Source organism: Mugil cephalus, chromosome 4 (assembly GCF_022458985.1).
Source record: "Mugil cephalus isolate CIBA_MC_2020 chromosome 4, CIBA_Mcephalus_1.1, whole genome shotgun sequence".
NCBI classification, from domain to species: Eukaryota; Metazoa; Chordata; class Actinopteri; order Mugiliformes; family Mugilidae; genus Mugil; species Mugil cephalus.
Genome location: NC_061773.1, coordinates 17,776,019 through 17,796,861, shown reverse-complemented (window position 1 = coordinate 17,796,861; position 20,843 = coordinate 17,776,019). Strand labels below are relative to the sequence as shown.

Here is a 20,843-nt window from a genome sequence, read left to right as displayed (position 1 = left end):
TTACATGAAAAAATACAACTTTACTGAGTGTTGTATTGTAGTTTTTGATTTGTTTTGTTTCGTAGCACATTCAATAACACGTATCACATTTTTTTATTCAAAGGTTTATTGATACAGGTATCATTTCATCACGGCAGCCTTGCTCAATATTATATTTCTTTTTGAAAGCTGCATCAATTGTAAGTGACATTGGAAAGTGTTTTTTTTTCCACCAGCATACTTGTAATCCAGCGCTGCCTCATTTTCTTCTGTTTCTAAGAACACAAACGCACCTCTGGAGCGGCTCTCCGCTCGTCTAAAGTGCTGCAGAGACACATTCAGGTACATTTCAATGACCATTTGCATTGGACCGGATTGCACTGAATAATAAAACATGGTCTGAGCATAGAGCAGTTATTCAGAGGAACACCTCAGAGCGCTAAGACTTGTCGTGGTCTGTCGTGATCAGGATTCACAACAAAATCAGCTCAACACTTCAGCACGCACCATGTCGGGTGACATCAGGTGAGTGGGATTAATGCACAGGTGGAGAAAGGAGAATCAAGACAGTTTCACTTCTTCCGTTTACCCAGGACGTCGTGTGGAGCTTCCTGCTTGGAGAAAAATGGGATTCTTAGAGAAATAATTCCACATTTTTCTTCAGAAGAGTCGTCTTCAAACTAACTTCTAACTGCAGCTGAAAATTTAACAAACAAGGATTTTTGCCTACCCTGAACTGTTCCTTTATGAGGAATAGTGAATCTCTTGACACAACAAGTTCCTTTTAGAAACTCCTCTGGGTTTTTCTGCACAACACTGGAGTAGAAGTCTGTGAGGACCTCAGAAACTTTCTTGTTGTTCTCTTCACTGACATTTAATCCCACTCATATTATTATTGTTGTTGTTCACTATTATTTCAGTGATTGAGATTATTATCTGTGCGTAAGGATCAAACAAAGTCAAACAAAAGAGATTACTGTAAAATAATAATCCCATTAATCATCATGTGTGCTGAAGCGTTGGCGTCCTCGCGAGGCAGAGCATCATAATGTCACACAGGATAATAAAATAAACATTCAGATTTCCAGGTGCAAGGACCCATATGGCACAAAAAAACAAAAGTAAATCTCTGGACGACAAACATTAAAACAAAACTGAATTAAAACACTTTAAAACGGTCAGGATCTGAAAATAACTCTGGACGCTGGATAAACTGAGCTCTGTAGACGTTAGTGTTACTGTCTGTGTTGTTGTGCTGCAGCAGTGACGAGCCGACGTGTGTTCAATCAATTAATCAAGGAAGGAAAAAATTTAAGGTCTGAAAAGATGCACCCAGATTGTCGATCCTAATGCACTAAAGGGCTCCTTCAGACGCTGAACAGTGATTATGAAAACTGATCAGCAGTGACGTCATTAAGCATTTAAAGTGGATGGGCGAAAAAACAAAAAAACACAAAAGCATCTTTAAACATTTGAAGGGCAGTGTTCTCTCAAATAAAACCCCAGGTAATATTTTCCTGCTGCAGTAACTGGTGGAGAAATGCTTCATCTCAGATTAATTAGGGAACCCGAAAACTGTCGGAGGTCAGCTGCACATCACTGCGGAGGTTTGCGGAAGTTTGCTCCTCTGATCGGCAACTAAACTGAACTTCAGCATCACAAATCATCTTGTGCACAACCTGAATTCTTGCCTCGGGTTAGAACATTTAAATTCAGAATATTTACATTTATTTAGACAGACTCTGCCCGACTGAAGATTGTAAAAGAAATTACCAGAAATGCGGTAATTTTAACGATCTACTGTTTTCACGCGCTACGTGAGTGGCACGAGCCGCGAGACATTTCTGCTTCAAACCTTTGTAGAAGATGAGGTGATTGAATCGGCTCCTGTCGAAGATCAAGTTTACAGCATCGTCCGTCTCCACCGTTCTTTATCATATTTAGATTTTGCAGAAACTTTCCCACCGCGCAATGTGCAAATACAACGTGTGCAAACGAACAGGTGGACGAAGATGCTTGTGTCGTTGCTTCGTATCTAGCTGCTTTGTAGAAGTGTGTGCTGCTCTTAATTTTTGCGCTCGTGCAAACCATTCGCTCGCACGTGTTTGGCCAGAAAAAAAAAAAAAAAAAAAGTTAAATTGTTAATCTAGATCAAAAGATTCATGCTTGCAAAGCTGAACAAGAAAACGCAGAAGGATTTCCATCTTTCTTGTGTACTGTTAAGGAAAACAAAGGAATCTTGTGCAACTGCTGTTTTTTTTTAACTGCAATAAAAAAAAAAAACTCTCCTCTCAAGTTATGCATCTTGATTTGTCTTAAAATGAGTTTTCTAACCTTCAATGCACAAGGACACAAGGAAATGACTCACTGATGATATTTTAGTTTCGCAGGGAATCGAGCCCAAAGCTCAGAGGTGATTTCAAAAGAAGGAAAGTCAGAAAACGGGATCCAGAAAATTAAACTCCAGAATCCATAAAGAATCCACAGAAGGCAGCAGAATTTCATTTCCCAAATGTTCAGCCGCTTCAGAAATAAGCAGAAGATCCAACAGAAGAAAAGCTCCCCACATTCACTTGAAGTTTCCCCGGCTTTTTAGCCTGGAGACAAAGCAACTCGATGAAGACAAACCCTCAGGTGCCTAAGATTGTCCAGAGTGATTCAAAGACACCGGTTCCCGCCCGTCCTCTCCTCTCTCCATCCACAGCAATGGATTAAAATAATAATAAAAAAAAAAAAAATTAAAAAAAGCAAGAGAAATCCAAAAACTAAAATGGTACTTGTAATTTTTTTTTGTGTATGAGTGTCAGTCATATTTCTTTCACATCTCAGGGAGGTCCAGACCACAGTGCAGAACTGGTCCGGTTGCCGTAGCAATGGTTTCCACGGTTGCGGGGAAACGGGGTCAGATGATTGGTTTGCTGCGGTCGACGGTTTTGGCTTTCTTCAGTTTGCCCTTACTGAAGCCCTGGATGGAGCTCAGCAAGGCGGCGCGACCTCCTCCCGCTCCGTCAGAGGAGGAGGACAGAGGAGGAGGAGGAGGAGGAGGAGGAGAGTCCAGCATTGGAGGAGGAGGAGGAGGCGGCGGGGGGGGAGGAGGAGGAGCAGCAGCAGCAGCAGCAGCGTGGGATCCTGGATGTGAGAGAATAACGACAGGGAGAAGTGTGAGAGGACAACACCAAGGCTCTGTGGTGACATTATGTTTGATCAGGAGCTGTTTGCACAAAGATAAAGTAAAAACTGGTTTTACTCTCAGACTGGACTAATCAGCTTTGACTTTTCAGAACAAAGATTCACCAGTCTGACAAATAGAGAACAGTAATCAATCAATCAGTAATCGATTACTGATAAATGGATCATTTAGAGGTAACGACGGTTGGATTCCACATTAAAAATGTTAATAATGTGACTTTTTATAATAAAAAAAATACCAAAAACAAATGAGTTTCTCCTTTTCCTTAAAAAATAATAAAAGGCAAATTTGTTAAAGTTAAATAAATAAGTTGTTATTATGTTTGTTATTGCAGCATGCTTATTTTTAGGCTACTACCACATTTATTTATGAGTGACTTTGAGGATAAAATGAATTGAAGTTGCTCTGAATCATCAGTCACAACTCATTTCTAATGAAACAGTAGACCTGGTTTCATATTCCGAGCTGTGCGTTCTGTTTATCTTTGTGAAAGCAGCACCTGCAGATCAGCGTTCAGGCTGAACTCAAGCCACCATCAGTTCAACGTGCGACTCGAAGCACGGAGCAGTTTGAGGTTATGTAGGCGAGGGGTTGTTTGCTGAGGCAGAGTCTTCAGTTTTCTAAGCTTTCTTCTGTCCTTTTTCCATTATGTATAATATTACTTCATTACCCTTGAGCCTCAGCTGCTGTTTCCATGGTGATGTAATGTTCAGATCCGGTTCCTCATCCTCTGACATAAATAAGCCGATTAGACGATTCCTAAAGCAATGCACCCTGGGACTTGTGGTTGTAGCAGCGGGGAGAGAGAGTGAACTGATGGTGATTTGAATCTGAGCCTGATGCAGTCGGACCCAAAGAAACCGAGAGAAGTCCAGGGATTTGAGGCAAAGAAGCAAAACACGCTGGGGAGCTGGGACGCGTGGGCGAAGCAGAGGCCACAGCTGTGATCGGAGGCCGCCTCCGAAGGAATGTGGGTTCGCGTGCAACGTAATGAAAGGGCATCCGCCAGCCTGACGGATGACAGCCAGACCTGGAGAAACCAGTGTGCTTCACTCAGCGGGATTAACACTGTTTGGTCTCGGTGAACACTGATAACCCACTGGTGTGTGCAGAGGTTTTCTCCAGAACGAAAACTTTCATTACGTTTGTCTGCCACGTTGACTCTTGGGGATTTTCTTTCATGCAATAATCAGATGTTTTATTTTTGGTCGTTTGCGGAGCTCAGATCTGTATCTGATCTTATCCAAATCTCATCTATGCGACGCACAGTTTACACACGACACTATACAAAACAACAAAACTCATATAACATCTGGTCCCGTAATTCATCGAGGATTTCTCAGAATGAATTTAAATGGACTGAAACACTTTCAGCAGCAGCTTCAGTTTGAAGCACTGTTAAAATGAAAACTGCTCTTTATTGTGGATTTATTGTGTACAGTTAAAAAACGTCATTAAGCTTCTTAGAGTCAAGTGTGAACAGACGTGTATCTGCTGTGTGAATTACAAAGGCGCCATCTCTCATATTTAAGCAGTAAATACTTTTCATTGTTTAACTCTGCACCGTGTTAATTATGTGTTATCACGGATAAAAAACAGTGGAATATCTGAGGCCGACTTGGAAGCTGCTGCTGAAACCGTTTCCGCTGTGAGCTGAGAAAGCTGATGAAATGTTTGGACCCAAAACTAAGTGACACTGGGAGCGGTTGGACCGGTTAAGACTGTATTTTTGTTCTCAGACAGGTTTGATAAATTCAACGTTGCTCAAACATTTTTTTTAAAAAAAAAAGGATATTTAAGATATTTGTCGCAAAAGAATGATCTGAATATTGATCTGAATAAAATTAAATAAACTAAATCTATCTATCTATCTATCTATCTATCTATCTATAATATATATATATATATATAATATATAGATAGATAGATAGATAGATAGATAGATATTAAATCTATTAATATGAAAATCCTTCAAAATAATCTATTGAAGCATTTGGTCATAAGTAAAAGAAGCTCTATGAGGCAGGGGGAGGAAAACGTGTGACATCCTATCCCATCCCAAACAAATGAACGAAACGAGACGAAACAAACAAAACAGAGAGACGGACAAACATGCTGGAACAGACTGACCAGGCAGACGGATCACAATCTCCAATGAAAACAGCAGGAAGGAGCTGGACTGTCGTGAGGTTTGGAAATCATTGCAGATTGTGAAGGTTTTTTTTTGTAAAGATGTGCGTACACCCTGTCTGACCGCTACATGCGTTTCTAGCATTTAAAGAAAATATATTTCAACTATGAACTCGTGATGAAACATGAATGAATTGAAGTTTAATGTGGCTGGCTGTTCTTCAGGGTTGATGGTTCAATCCCTGACCGCTCCATGTGCTGCCCAATTGTCCCAGGGCAAGACCCAAAATATATATACATGAATAGCTTTGTATGACATAATACTAGTAATAATAACAATCTACTGTGTCTGTCCTCAATGGGTCTTTGTGACCAGGAGCTTGCCGGGAAGCCAGGGTGTACGACAGCTTTAAAAACCAGCAGAGACCTTCATCACCATCATCAACATCATCAACATTATAAATCTTTTACTTTACCCAACGACACGGTCAGAATGGAGCATGCTCTATGGCGGAGACGGCACAAGTAGGAGAGAGAAAGAGAAAGAGGGAGATGACGGTTATCTGTTCAGTGGACCAGTCGGCATTTACAGAGCATCACCAGGGACAAGGAGGGAGAGGAGAGGACAAAAAGGCAAGGGGAGGAGAGAAGAGGACAAGAGAGGAGAGGAGGACAGAAGAGCAGGGATAAGAGAGGAGAGGAGAGGAGAGGAGAGGAGAGGAGAGGAGAGGAGAGGAGAGGAGAGGAGAGGAGAGGAGTAAAGAGAGGAAAAGAGAGGAGAGGAGAGGAGAGGAGAGGAGAGGAGAGGAGAGGAGAGGAGAGGAGAGGAGAGGAGAGGAGAGGAGAGGAGAGGAAAGAGAGGAAAAGAGAGGAGAGGAGAGGAGAAAAAGAGGAGAGAGAGAGAGGAGGAGAGGAGAGGAGAAGGAGGAGAGAGAGGAGAAGGGAGAGGAGAGGAGAGGAGGAGAGGAGAGGAGAGGAGTAAAGAGAGGAAAAGAGAGGAGAGGAGAGGAGAGGAGAGGAGAGGAGAGGAGAGGATAGAGGGGAGAGAGAAAGAGGATGAGAGGTAAGAGTCGAGTGAGTTTAAGGGTAAGGAAACATCGTTGTGTTTGTGACACATCCACGTTTCCCACCCTGTGTTCAGTTACCTAGAGACACAACAAAGTGAGTTGGACAGCGACAGATACCTATCTGAGAGTCACGTGGCGAGAGAAGAGGTGAAGAGACAGACAGAGACACAGGTGTCCAGTTATTGATTATTGATTAGTCCTCATCACCACACAGATTTAAATGTCAGGGTTAACTGTGGAGATGCTGCCCCGACAGGTTCCCGCCACAGGGGGCGCTATTAAGTCGGTCTGAGAGTTTCACACACGGGCAGACGGACAAATGGGAGAAAGGACAGACGGACGCGAGATTCAAAACAGGTAGGAAGACAGACAACTGAAGAGACAGACAAGACAGACGGATGGACGGACGGGAGGACGGACGGACGCTCATACCTGTGGTGGATGGGGGGGTGGGGGAGGAGGGGCATGTGGGAGGGGAACTGGCTCCGGATCCTGAAGAAAAAACAAACATTTTCATTGACATCGTCTTCAGAGACTCATGTGATTATGAGAAAAGACCCTTCATGTGTTCGTGACATCTTCAGAATCGGTGGCAGTGGTAACTTAATATATTATAATCAGGTTGTACAGAGTCTTAGTCATATCGTGAAGTGTCCGAGGAAAATGTTGTTCTTTCTTATGCTGTCAGCATTTCCTACATTACTTTTCTCAATCAGTTAGCGTACTAAATGTGATAGCCTGGTGGTTTCTAGACGCTAACCGTTGTTTAGCAGATGCACACGTGTGCAAACAAAGCATTTACACATTCACATTTATACAATAATTATATCTGATTTTTAGAAAAAAGAAACAAAATGCAAATTTTACTTATTGGGACTCATTTCGTGCTGCACAGATACTCCAGGACTAAGATTGAACTAACTACCAACCTCACACAAGCTAATTAAGACTGAACCTAGCTTTCTGTTTTCACAAGATACATTTCTGTTTTTCTGAGAAACAATCCTGTTTTTCTTTTAGATGAAGTTCTGTTAACACTGCAGACCTGCTGTTCAGGGAAGGATGAGCTGATGACGTTTTAAGACACAGATACTTCAGTCCTTAAGATGATAGTATTTTTTTTTTGTACGTGTTCATCTAAGAAGTCTGAGATCAGTAACTTACTAATGAATCAATGTTAAGAAACAGACAACAACTGTTTCCCCCTGTGGTTAGATGAACAGAACTGCATCTGAGAGCACAGGGTTTATTTACTGCATTAGAATTTTTATTATTTTTTCTCAGAAAGAAATATTAGAATAAACATGTTTTTGCTGAAGTGAATGCTTCCATACTCTAGTCACCAAACCAGCTAACTTATCGTCTACATACTGTAGCTAACAGGCTAAAAATAAGCTACATACAGTAAAACGACTTAAGTAATTATCGCACTGTTTACCTGGTTAATTATTTAGTTAACCAGCTTATGGGGTAACCAGCTGTTGTAAATGTTGTCAGATTAACCAGACATATAAAAAATATAAATAAATAAAACAACTCTAGCTGTTCAGCAAACGCAAAAGTCAATTAATTTACTTTAGCTACAGTTTAAATGGGAGTAAAAAAAAAAAAAAAAAAAAAACCTACCAGAGTTATTGTTGTTTCTGATGGAGACGTCTTCTTCATTTTCATACGCCGACTGTCTCGACTTCTGCAAAGACAAAAACACAATTTTAGTCTTTCTAAACAGACGGAGGACGACGTGTCCTCTGAACCGGAGCTGCAGCTGACAATGATGTGTGTTCATGTCCGCTCACCTTCCTCGCCAAGATCTTCCTCTTCTTCTTCTCCTCCTCGGAGCCGTGGTGAGACTGAGCTCTCGTCAGCCTCTTGTGCTGGTGGAGCTGAAATCAGACACAACGTTATCCTCCGACTATCGACCCGACTACAAACAGATGTTTGCGACGAAATGCGCCAACTGACGGTTTAATTACCGGGGTCTATATCCTTAAATAAATTACAGAAAAATAAAAGAGTGGAGAGTGTTGAGGTGGCATGGGAGTGGAAAGAAACACAGCTCAGTCAGACTGGATTTAACCTTCCATTCACGTTAGTGAAGAACTGAGAGAGGCCGACACTTACCACTGAAGTGAAGGTTAATAATCCAAACAACTGATGGGCTGTTTTACTAATGAACTGTTTAATAAGAAGCTGTGAGTTTCACCATTATCTGTCCCTCTTGTCCTCACCAGGTGGAGCAGAAATCCACCATAATCCACTTTAATCAACTTTAAAAGGCAACTTCACTGGATTGATTTGCTCAAGATTTGCTGATTTGAAACAGACTGTGGGGATTTTCTTATGTTTCTTTCTTTGTTTTTTTTTTTTTTTTGAGACGTTATGACTGCAGCCTAAAAAAAAAACTTCTGGGAAAAACATGTGGCAACGTTGTAGCGTTGTAGAAGGGACATACACACAATAGTGATAATGATTCGATGATTTCAAGTGAGAATATCAGGGAGGGGAAACAGGAAACAGTGCGCTCAAAAAACAAGAAACAAGAAAAATCTTTACAAGTTTTACATCCAGACTGATGTAATATTATCACATGTTTTGAAATGTCACGGCGAGTTCTGGACCGTGTGAGGTCAGCCAGACATTCCTGAAAACAGCTCAATGCCGTCAATAGAACAACGTCTCGCTTGTTTCGTTCTGATACAGTTATGAAATTATAGACGATGTCAGAAAAATACTTCAGTCTAATTTACATGAAGTTGCATTAACTTTTCGGTTTACATCAATCTCTGAAAACATGTTGTTTTTTTATTGTTATTACTATCGTGATGTCCCAGTGAAGTTGATTTTTTTCATTTTGAAGCTTTTACACGTTTGAATTTCTTTGATAGCACAAACTGTGAAACTTGAGTATGAATTCTTGTGTCACTTCAAAAAAAGACATTTTGAAAGGTCTGAATTTTGACCACTAGATTCTACTCTGTTCACCTTTTTGGGTCCAACTTAATGTTTATTTCACATTTACACAAATATTGATGAGATGCTCCTGAAATGTAAGAGTTGATTTAAGGACACCGTCATGTTTTACCACCTAATTCTAAACCGTTGTGCCAAGTTTAAATAAATTTCACTATGAGGTGTTTTTGAGGTTTAATGAGATGAAATTCTGCAGGCTGCTGTGCTCCCACAGCATTTCATTAATCATGTCTCTGCAATGTTTTGACAGGATGGCAATAAGATCTCCTCCAGGCATCGAAATACTGCACAGGGATGCACAGCAACTACAAATCAAATACCACTGGAGCTCAGTCAGCGAGAATATTGACCCACCAGTCTCTGCTCCTCGTGCAGTCTCTTCTCCAGACTCTCCTTTGCCGTCTTCAGAGCCTCCTTCAACCTGCTGGGAACCTGGAGGAGCGACGGTTCACATGTGACTTTTCTTTCCGAATGATGTTTGCAGCTGGACAACAGAAGCAACTTCAAACTGAGCCTCTCACCTTGATCTGGAGTTTTTCTGAGTGCTGGAGGTGGACGTCACTGAAGAGGCTGCAAAAATAGCAAAATAATATTTAAAAAAAAAGTCCTGTTTCTGACATTTCCAACAGCAAATTGTATTTACAATTATTTTCTATTTAGTTCAAGTTTTACTGAATATTTATATTATTTTATTTAAATAGCCTCAATAACATTTGTAACTGTTCTACACTTGCGAGCCCAAAACGCACCATGCTGGCCCTGAGATGACAGGGAGCAGAGACACACATACACTTTCAAAGTGTCGGTTCTTGTAGTGATCAGAGCAATAATATAACGGTTCTTATGGACTGAGGGGAGGGGTCTCTGTGGATCTACCCACAGACACTTCATCAGTTTGGGATCTAATGAATTTGGGCCTTGTGGTGCATGTTTTTTGAGTTGTTTCTAAACTATTTTTGTGTGTGTGTCTGTGTCACGCTGCATCCTGCTGCCATCAAGGAGCGTCATTGTTATGACGGTCTATGTGGGTGCTACATGTCTAAGTAACATCCACATGAATGCCAGGTCCAAAGGTTTCACAGCACATTGTCATCCCTGCTCTGTGTATTACACAAAGCGCCACATTCATTAAAGGGCCTCTTTCTTTCGGGTCAATTGCAACATAGACAGGTAACACAATTTACAGCGCATCCATTAAGTATTCAGACCCCATTCACCTGTTTTACGTTTGCTATGTTGCAGCCTGATGCTACAGTCATTTTAAATTCATTGTTTTTCACATTAATCTACACTCAGTGATCATAAAGTGATAATAGAATAGGCCTGAGGCTGTAATTGCTGCCAGTGGAGCTCATACTAACTGATCAAATGGTCTGAATGTGATATTTCAGGTTTTCGTTTTTAACAAATTTGCAAGAATTTCTAAAAGAAAAAATTCACAATCGTGGCTACAACATAACAAAAGTGACCCAAAGTAGAGAAAACTTTCTGAATGTGCACTGCTGTGTGGCACGCTTTGAATTTGAGCTTTCGGGCGACAATGCGGAGAGAAATGTGCAGATTTATTTAGCGGAGAAGGATCTTAAATCAAACCTTGAATAACTTTCACAGAGATTATTCTGTCACGCTGTCTGTGAATGACTCAAAAACAACATAAGAACTCACGGCGTCTGGATGAGCGCGGACACCGTCGGCATCCCGCTCTTACAGGCTTCTGTGGACAGAATGGACTGGAGCACCGACTCTGAACACACACACACAGAAATAAATCAACCGTCAGAAGCACAAAGACGACATGCGACTGTGCGCACAAGCTAAATATATTGTGTATGTCTGTGTGTGTGTACGGACCCACGGCTGTGTAGGGGACTGTGGGGAACTGATCCACGGGGACGGTGTCTGGCGGGCGGCCGTACGTCATCTCGTACAATAAATGTCCGAAGCAGAAGACGTCGATGCTCTCTGCGGTCTGCAGACAGAGAAACACACACATTTTGCCTTATAGATCCTCAAACAGTCATTAGACAAGTATTAAAGAAAGGTATTTTTTCATGTCATTCACGTACGTTGATCTTCCTGAGCTGGGTGAAGGACGGTCGAAGCGCTGAGGGAACTCCCAGAATGCCGTTCTCCACGTCTAACAGCCGACACGTGCCCTCGTCCACAATAACGTTGGACGCGTGCAGGTGGCCGTAAAATAAGCCGCCGTCGTGGAGGAGCTTCAGGGCCTGGACACGTACAAACATATATTGATCTGGTAGCAGCTGTGAGGCGTTTGAAGACTTTGCCTGTGTGGTGTTTTCTGTACCTCTAGGATCTGACGGCCGTACAGCTTGATGTCCGACAGTTCCAGGCCCTGACTCTTCTTCGGGTTACAGTACTTCTTCAGGTAACCCTCTTTGGGCTTCACCTGGAGGAGGAGAGAGTTAAGAGTCAGCATTTTTATTTATCTAGAATGACCGAGACACTGAACCTGGAAGGATGTGATGGAAAGGAGCTGAGTGTGCACATCTCAAATCAAAGTTAATTTCATCCTAAATTTATTTCTGATTTGTCTGCGGCGGCAAAACGCATGAAACGAGGCAACGCAAACTCCTTGTTTTTTCAACTTGATGAAGCAAAGTTGTGCTTTTTTTTTTGTTTCGGTGGTACATTATATTCACGAATCACAATTTGTCTGGAGCTTTTCTACATATTTTGTACAGATGCTGCTGTGGAGGTTTCGTTGAAGCATCAGACACACAGACACAGACAGTACCTTACAGATGTGATCTCTCAGAGACCCGCTCTCACTGAACGGCCGGATGAGCAGAGCGGACGACTCACTGGTGTTGGAGAACAACAACGGACAGAGATACGGAGTCTGTGGAGGAGAAGGAGTTTAATTATTTACAGACGAAAACAGGGATCTGCTTCTCTACTAATATTTATGTTTAAAATATTGCGTTTATGTGCTAATGTCTTTAATAAAGAGCTAAGGAAAGTTTAAGACTTAAACTTAAAATTGATAGTTTTTTGTAGCTAGGTGAGAAAATTATTTTTTATTATTATTATTATTCAAATGTATGCAGTTGAATGTCTCATTTTACACAGAATTAATATACAACCCAAAACATCTAAACTTTCAACTCATCACCATCTTTGGCTGATTTAACACGTGAAAACACTCGTGACATTCTTTCTTTCTAAAATCAAATATTTCTTCTTCCCAATTTCGTTGCAGGAGTTCCCAGAAATGTGCGGCATTTGTAGTGTGCTTTGTTCTCCAGTTCATCACAAACCAGCTCCATGTGGTTAAAGTCTAGAGACTGGGCTCAAGTTTTGGGTCATTATCTTGCTGAAGGATGAAGCCATGACCAACTATACCAGAGGATACAGCGTGCTGTTGTAAAACTTTTGACCGGTGGTGTATTTCTGTCTAGCTCAGTTGATGCAGCTTGATTTGAGAATATGTAAAGTTCATAGATGACAAAGACCAAGCGGATTATTATATGTCTGTTCAGGTGTCTGGATCTGTATCAATGTTGTCACTCTAAGTTAAAAACGTTAACTGGATCTGTTGAGTTTCCCTGAAGACGTTTCACCGTTTATAACAAGTTCTACTGCCTGCTCTAAAATCCAGGTGTGAAATCTGTACGTTAGTGAAAAACAAGACACCTCTTGGGTTAATTTGAATGACATCCTCTAATTGCAGGTGAGTATTTGGGTCATTAACAGATTTTCCCTAATACACATTTAAGCTCCCCATAAATGTTCATTTTTACACGAAGAAAAATATTCATCAATGACCATTTTTTTCTGTGACCAAGACGAGACGTTGATGAGCTATGACTAATTTCTGATGATAAAACTATGGCGAAATGTTAATTATTTGATATAATAAGATGTTATTTGAATATCGAACATTTAAAATACATGGTCTGTTGGTTAAATAAGTCTCATCTGAGTTTTGTAATACATGAAGTTATTACCTTCAGACTATTTACTGACACACAATAGGGAAGCAACATCAAATTTGTACATAAAAGATCACATTTTTTTTTAATCAGTTTTATAAAATTTTCCTCCAAATTTAAATTTGTTTAAATACACATTAACAGGAATCCAACATATTTCATAAACGGAGGCAGGAGTTGTTATCTTTCAGTCCGCGCTTGGTCTGAGAAACGTTGAAGACCCCCACTGTAGTGTGTGTATACAGCGAGTATATAAAATAGATCACAAAATTAATGTTGTTAGTTGCAGTTTGGCTAAATGTAAGACTTATGGTTTGATAAATTATGAAATATAAAAATGATCAAAACGTGACAAAGACTTGACAGAGCATTTTCGTCTGAAGACTAAATCAGAAATGGCCGATACATCTTCAAGAAAACTTAAATAAGTCCAGTTGCTCTTGTTCTAGCTTTGTTTTTATGGCTTCACCCTGAGATTTGTGCAGTTTCTGGTGTTTGTTGGTGCGCGTACGTACAGTGAGGCCGGTGAGCAGCTTCATGGCCGACTGCAGGTCTTTGTCCGACAGGAACTTATCAGGACCCAGGCCCACCTACACACAGGAGAACACACGCACAGAGTCAGAGGTTTATATTTCAGCCAGCCAGGCGACATGTGAGAGCTGCATGTTATTTAATGCTTTAAAGGAGCTGTTGTTTTAATCAGACCACCCCCCCCCACCCCCCTTTACACGGCACGCGGCTCTGGGAAAACACAAGCTGGATACACGTGATTTCAGTCACGTACTTTCCATCCAGAAGCATCTTTTAACTTTATGAGCTATATTTCAGTGAATTACAGACTCACTTTAAAAAGTGAAGATCCAATATAATCTTATCTGTCAGGTTAAATTTGCACAGAAACAAATAGGCGATAGAAGTTTGACTTAGAGTAACTGCAGAATGAACAATTTCTCCACCTATATAATAGAATTATTCTTTTCGTAGTTCTGGAAACTTCTTTACCCAAAACAAAGCCGGTTCACTGAGCCGAACAATAAGTAAAAAAAATAAAATAAATAAAATAAAAGCACAGCTATTTTCCCTGAGTGGAGGAAAACAATCACATCAATTAATTATGTCTGACTGGATTTAGATTAGTTTGATAAATCCTATTTGTTCTGCACAGGGTGAAGTCTGTCAGGATTCTGATCTTCCTGAAGAACAAAGCTTTACTTGCTACTTTCTACGTCTTTACCCATCCAAGTACTTTTGTATTGACTGAGTAAAGCTTTAAATGTTGTGAGAATTTAATTTGGAAAGACATCAGATGAATTCTCTTAATTTTTCTGCGAGTCGTTTCTGAACTCAGCCACTGGCTCCTGAAATAAATCACCCGGGCGATTGTTACAGACGGTGAATTTATAGAGGTTATGCTTCAGCGAAACGCTTCGTCCATTTGAAGTCGCATTAGGTGTATTTACATCAGCAGGTTGGAGACTGTGAAATGTGAAGAAGTCTGTGCTCGCTACCGTAGCTAGGCTAACAACAGCTAGGGCTCAAATGCACCGGAAAAACATAAAAGTGAGCCTGAGATCATCATCAACATGTCTCTCTCACACATAGATATGCAGCGTGTCAACATCAGCAATGCAGCAATTTGCCACTCTTTGATGTTAGCGTCTCATGAAAATAAATTTCCTTCTTGATCTGTGAGGAGGAGCCTCTGTGCTCGCAAATCTGGAGGGAAACTAAAAGAACGAGACCGTTTAAAGCCGAGTCACTATCGGTACATGCAGGCTCCACCACGCAGACAGGTTGGTAATCTGATTAAATAATAATAAACACAGTGAGGTGTCCTCCAGTTCCACTCACCCAGCTCAGCAGATATCTCTCTTTGGGCTGCTCTTTGTTTTTGATTAAGAAATATTTCTTCCTGATCCTCCAGCCTGGAAAGCAAACAGCAAGACTTTAACATGACAGACAGATAGACAGATAGACAGATAGATAGATAGATAGATAGATAGATAGATAGATAGATAGATAGATAGATAGATAGATAGATAGATAGAACGTCTTAAGAACTTCTCTCGGAGCAGATACTTCTTTTGAGTTTGTTTGAAATTATAATTTCATTTGTAGCTAAATTTTACTGTCAATCTGGTAAAATGATGGAGGATATTACCACATTATAGTTCCCGTAATCTTATTATTCACTAATTTTGAGAAGAAAAATCAAATCACTGCTGACCACAGAGGCTACGACAACGCCCTCTGTGCTTGTCCGGAAAAGAGAGATGAAAATCAATGTTTTTTTAATCAAGCACTCTAATACTAGGATGAAAAATCAATACTCTAAATGTGAACAGAGTGCGACAGTTTGAGGATATCAGCCAGTCAGCTACATCGTGTCCTTCATTGAACAAAGTCTGCTTCCTTTCTTAAAGGATCCAGATTCAACATCTATGTTGGTGAACACATGATGAAAAGACCAGTAGTTGTGCACACAGTCACACATTAAATGTGCTAAGTGAGTCTTACCGATGTCTTTGAGAGGCTCCAGGACCTCCCACTTTGGATCTGACCTGAAGAACATGGAGACCTGCTGCAGGGCGATCTCTGGAAGAATGAGAAAGCAAACATTAATGAACTCAAGAAAGAATTATATATTTAAAGTAAATACAGAGTGGATTAAGTACATTAATTTAAAAACATCCACTGAACCATGATATGTCTCTTGAAAATTCAAAATACTTAAATACCACATGATTCACATTTAAAAGCAGGAGCCTGTAAAGTTAAGTTGCATGAAAAAAAAAGTAGATGAGTAAACAAACCTGTGTAGTTAGCAGAGTAGTTGTTGGGGTCAAGAAACTTCTTGACAGTCAGCGAACTCGAAAGCAGTGGATGCTGGGTAATAGAGTCCAGATAGTTTTGCAGCCCTCTTTGCCTCTCTGCTATGAACTCCCTGTCCATGTTTCCGATCAGCTTCTTAGGAGGGAGAGGGAGACTGATGCCACACACCTAGAGAAGAAGAAAGGTACTTTTACTTTTTAGTTTTTATTTCACACTACTCCCTTCACCTACTGTCTATGAAAATCTCCATCATGCAGAAAGAACTTGGCCTCTCGCGTGCTGACTGAAGACCTGGTCAAGGTCTGTGCGAGACCCTAAAACAGGAAATGAAGAGGCAAGACCTCAGCAGAAAAACTGCTAACTTCCTGTTATCCAGGAAGTAGGATTTGACCTTGAAATAGGTCACGACAAGGACAATCTGACACTCATACCAAAGCCGATGAAAGTCGGATAAAAGGCCGTAAAGCGCTAATATCAAATGACACTTTTTGGCAAATAAAAGACGATATTTAGCTTTCCCTGCTTTCTTATAAAATTAAGAGGAAACCCAAATAATGGTTTCACAATATATTTTGGGCACTGTCTGTTCATCTTTTCTTCATCTGTCTCTAAACACAATTCAATTCAGAAGCTCTTGTCTTCTGTCACATCTTCAATAAACACCAGTGACCCGCTGCATGCATGATTACATACACACTATGTTTTAAAAATGTTGCTTTTGGATCATGACCTGTTCCGAACCTTCTTCTCGAACAAGCTCTAGTGAAAACTATGCAGCACAACCTTTAAGTCAACTCCAATATCAGCTGAGCAGCACCACTGCCTTCTCACAGGGACAATAGTGGCTTCTGGGAAACTGAAGCAACAAAGCCTTGAGCCTGTCGTAATCAACCACTGAGCTTTGCCAAACAGGAAGAAGATTGGCCAAGACTGAGCTGGTGTATGTGTAAAAGTGCACCGTAAGACCAACAGATCTGCTTTCAACCGGACTGCTACTACTTTTACTATCTAGACAAACGACACCATTTAAAAATGCTTTGCTTGAGTTTTTTTTTTTTCTTCTTAAACCCAGTGACGCAGCATTCACTGTTGTCTTATCTCAGGTTTAAATTGTAAAACTTACCATTAAGCTGCTGTTGAGGACATCAAAGTCGCTGTAGCGCCGAATCACCTGCAAGAAAACACAACTGTCAACACTTGATATGTTTCAGGGTCACACTTTGTGGAACTGTAAACACACAGTGGAAATAAGGTGAGCCACACACAGTCCACACTTTATGAGACTAACGAGCTTCTAAAGAGAAGATAAGAACCTCAAAGGGCAATAAAGAAATAAACTGAGTCTCTCTCTATAGATATAATATTCAATTTATTATTTATTATTTCAGATATGCCCCCAACAAATAGTTCTTCTATATTCCACGGCTCAACACTACAAATAGTTTAACATACAGTTTCTAGGTTGTGATGAATTTAAATATAATTTAATTAAATTCGAAATGGTACACATAAACACATAAATGAAGATCATGCGTGTCTTTGTTCCCTCCCTTGAAGATGTTTTTTATGATGTAAACATTTCTGCCAAACAAACTAATTACAGACGTAGTGATTGGTTGTGCTCACCTGCCAGGTGTTGTCTGAAGACACGCCCCTCTGTACTCGGATGATGTACTCCTGAGAGACAGAGACCACACAATATTTTAAATGTAAAAGAAAAGAACTAATATCACATTAACTTTTAGTTAAATAAAATAACGTCACAGTTTCTTTTTATGCAGTTGTAACTTTAACGGTAATAGTATGAAAATAGAGGCAGAGCTGAGAATGAACTTGAAGGTGATGTAATTAAAAACACACAAATTACCTTTGCTTGTAAAGTAACATGTTTCTCTCATAATTCTATAACTTTTGAATCCAAATCCTGGTCTTATTCTCATCAGAGTGTAAATTTGACCTCAACATGTTATAATAAAAATACTAAACATTTCTGTCCCAATGTTCAAATCATAGATCAAACTGTTCCACCCGCAGCTCTGAGAGTCCGTCTCAATGTTTATTATGCTCAAAGGAAGAAAGCAAAGTTATTAGATGAATGAAAATAAACCACTCAGGGTATTGTTAGGGCCTGTGTGTACACGCAGGCACGGGGAGTGCGTTTACTTTCCGTTTCATTTCCTAATAAGTGACTCAGCTCATACGTGGATGAGTCTCTTCATGCCGCGCTGTTAACGGATATCAGGGATGGAGCTGCTGAATGAAACAGTTTCCCAACCGACGGGAATGATGAACGCAGTTACGAAAACAACGTGGAATTTTCCATTAAACTAATCCTCTCAGTCCTCTTACAGTCCAGGTCCTGCTCACAGACTAACAGGTCTCTGCACAAACAAACTGCAATCACTTCCTGTCCAGCTGCTGTAACACAATGCGATCAGTCAATGAGGACTTAAAACCATTCAGACCTTTTTTTTATCTCATCTTCTTTCATAAAGCGCGGACTTGCTGCTGAAAGAAAGGTGCTCAAACAAACGTTTTTGCCTCTCCACTCATCTGGAACTGAGCCCGTCAAGCTAGCGACCTTTAACCTCCACGCCAGTATTGATCTTATTAAGCAGATCAGGTTCCAGCCAGATGCACATTAAAAGCAGTGTTTTAGTCAATGTCGCTCTGCCACAGTTTTCAAGGCCGCACGACCCCCTGCCTCATGTTATTTCATTACACGTAGTGATGAATATTTTAAATTTGGGAATGACAGTGGCTCAATCCGATTAGTTAAGTCAGCAACGTGATCGTGACGACCATCTACACCAAAACTAAATAAAAATAAATTGAGTGAACTGTGTCATTATACGAGTAAACACAAATATCAGAGAGACTTTAAATCAATTTTAATCAGGCTTTAAATTCAATGAGTCATCGTGATGTTGCCACGGAAAAGGAAGTTCATTAAAGTTTCTTCCCTCACAGTTCAGCATTAATGTTGCAGCTGGTCACATGTTTTATATGTTGTATTCTGCAACGTGGAAGCTGCTGCTTTTGTTTATCTTGTGAAATAATTAATACAATTCTTAAATTCCGGGTTAATATTAATAGACACAAGGGTTAATACTTCATATCCATCCGTGGCTCATAATGTCTCCAACAGCAGCAACACCAAGGCCAATGCCTGACATTAGCATGCTGAGCTAACTGGCTAGCTCAGCTGATCTCATCTGTCAACAACAAACAGCTCTGCCCCTGCACCCATTATCGGACACGGTCTTGCTTTACATTATACGGTCACATCACATCGTTTTAACTGTAACACACGAGTCACTGAGCACTTCTCTGTAAAGTAAAGTCGAGGATTTATGTTGGGAAACATGCAACGCCAAACTCAATTCAAAAACCGTTTCTTTTTTTTTTACATCCTGTGTGTTTCAGCACGTTTTTTTTTTTTTTATGAATGAGCAGACGTTTACAAACACACACAGATAACGATCGTTTGATTCTGTTTGGTTCGGCATTGTTTACATAGCGAAGCTTCACTACTCCCACTGAGACTTCAACATTTTAAACTAACACTGGCAGACAGTAATGGATGGCGGATAAACAATAAACATTTTATTACAGGGGTTTGGTTTAAGCATTTGTATAGCAAAGGTCATGCTTTAAATATCAACCTTTTCTGTCACTAATCATATAATAAAAAAAGATAAAGATTTTTTTATTTATCATCTGTACTTGGTGTAGAAATGCTTCCAGGAAATTACTTAACCTGAGAGAGAAATACAAAGAATGTGTAATGTCCGACACCCTTCAAAATGATACGTGTAGAGAGACTGTCATTTGACTTAAAGTGAGGATATTTATTTTTTAAATTTAACTTTGACTGTCGGAGACTGGTTGTGGTTGTTGTGATAATTGACAGGAGAGGAGCGTTTACAACTGTCCGTTAATGGAACCGGTGACGCAGCGATCGACATATAAACGCCCCCATAAAAAATACTTTGCTAAATTATGGACACGGCGGCACCGGGAGATTTGTGTAGGGACACCCCGGTGATGGTTTTAACGCTGAGCCTGCAGAATGTCACCGGTTAACTTAGGAGCAGTCCCAGGAAATACTCACCGTGTGAGACTGCAGGTTCTGGCTGGCTTCGATCACCGCCGTCAGGGGTACGGTGTCGTCCAGCAGCAGCCTGCCGGGGGTCGGCTTCTCCAGGAAAGACATCCCGGAGGAATGACGGCTAAAGTCTGAACCGAGTGTCCGTCTGTCGCTGACTGAAGCCGCCGGAAAGACACTTGTGTCAGAGCCACGTTGGCCGGAGAATGAGCACCAACACCCCGGGAGAAGCCAACCAGTTAGCCCCCAGCTAACTGCTAGCTTTGATTCGCCGTAACCAGGAAGCGCAGCTATGGCGCAGCTCCCATACCTGACGTCACCAGGCTGATTGGATTTGATTGGATGTTGGGAAACCACGTGAACAAGCGTCACCGCCGCCTGCTGGTCTGGAGGAGTAACTGAATATGACTATCAGTGAGATTTTAAAAAACAAAACAAACAAAAAAAACACAAAAATATATAAAATAAAACATATATGTATTTTATCTTATGTTTTATATTGCAGACATTTAAGACCTGGGTAGCACGGTGTTGTGGTAGTTATCACTGAGGCCTCACCTCTTGGTTCGACCAGGGCCTCTCTGTGTGGAGTTTGGTGATTCTAAATTGGC

At 40.7% G+C, this 20,843-nt stretch overlaps 1 protein-coding gene across 1 annotated transcript; it reads right to left on the bottom strand.

Annotated features, from left to right (window-relative positions):
• Nucleotides 1-1,824: 1,824 nt before the first annotated feature.
• On the bottom strand, nt 1,825-20,610 carry pxk (PX domain containing serine/threonine kinase). Its single transcript, XM_047583274.1, has 18 exons — nt 20,239-20,610; nt 17,751-17,801; nt 17,248-17,295; nt 16,106-16,292; nt 15,810-15,887; nt 15,144-15,217; nt 13,808-13,882; nt 12,095-12,199; nt 11,645-11,746; nt 11,403-11,564; nt 11,188-11,305; nt 11,002-11,080; nt 9,858-9,906; nt 9,691-9,768; nt 8,163-8,249; nt 7,993-8,056; nt 6,763-6,858; nt 1,825-3,087 (listed from the first exon to the last, which is right to left on the bottom strand). Exons 1-18 carry the CDS (start codon nt 20,338-20,340, stop codon nt 2,882-2,884), a joined length of 1,761 nt encoding a protein of 586 aa, XP_047439230.1. The 5' UTR covers nt 20,341-20,610; the 3' UTR covers nt 1,825-2,881.
• Nucleotides 20,611-20,843: the final 233 nt, after the last annotated feature.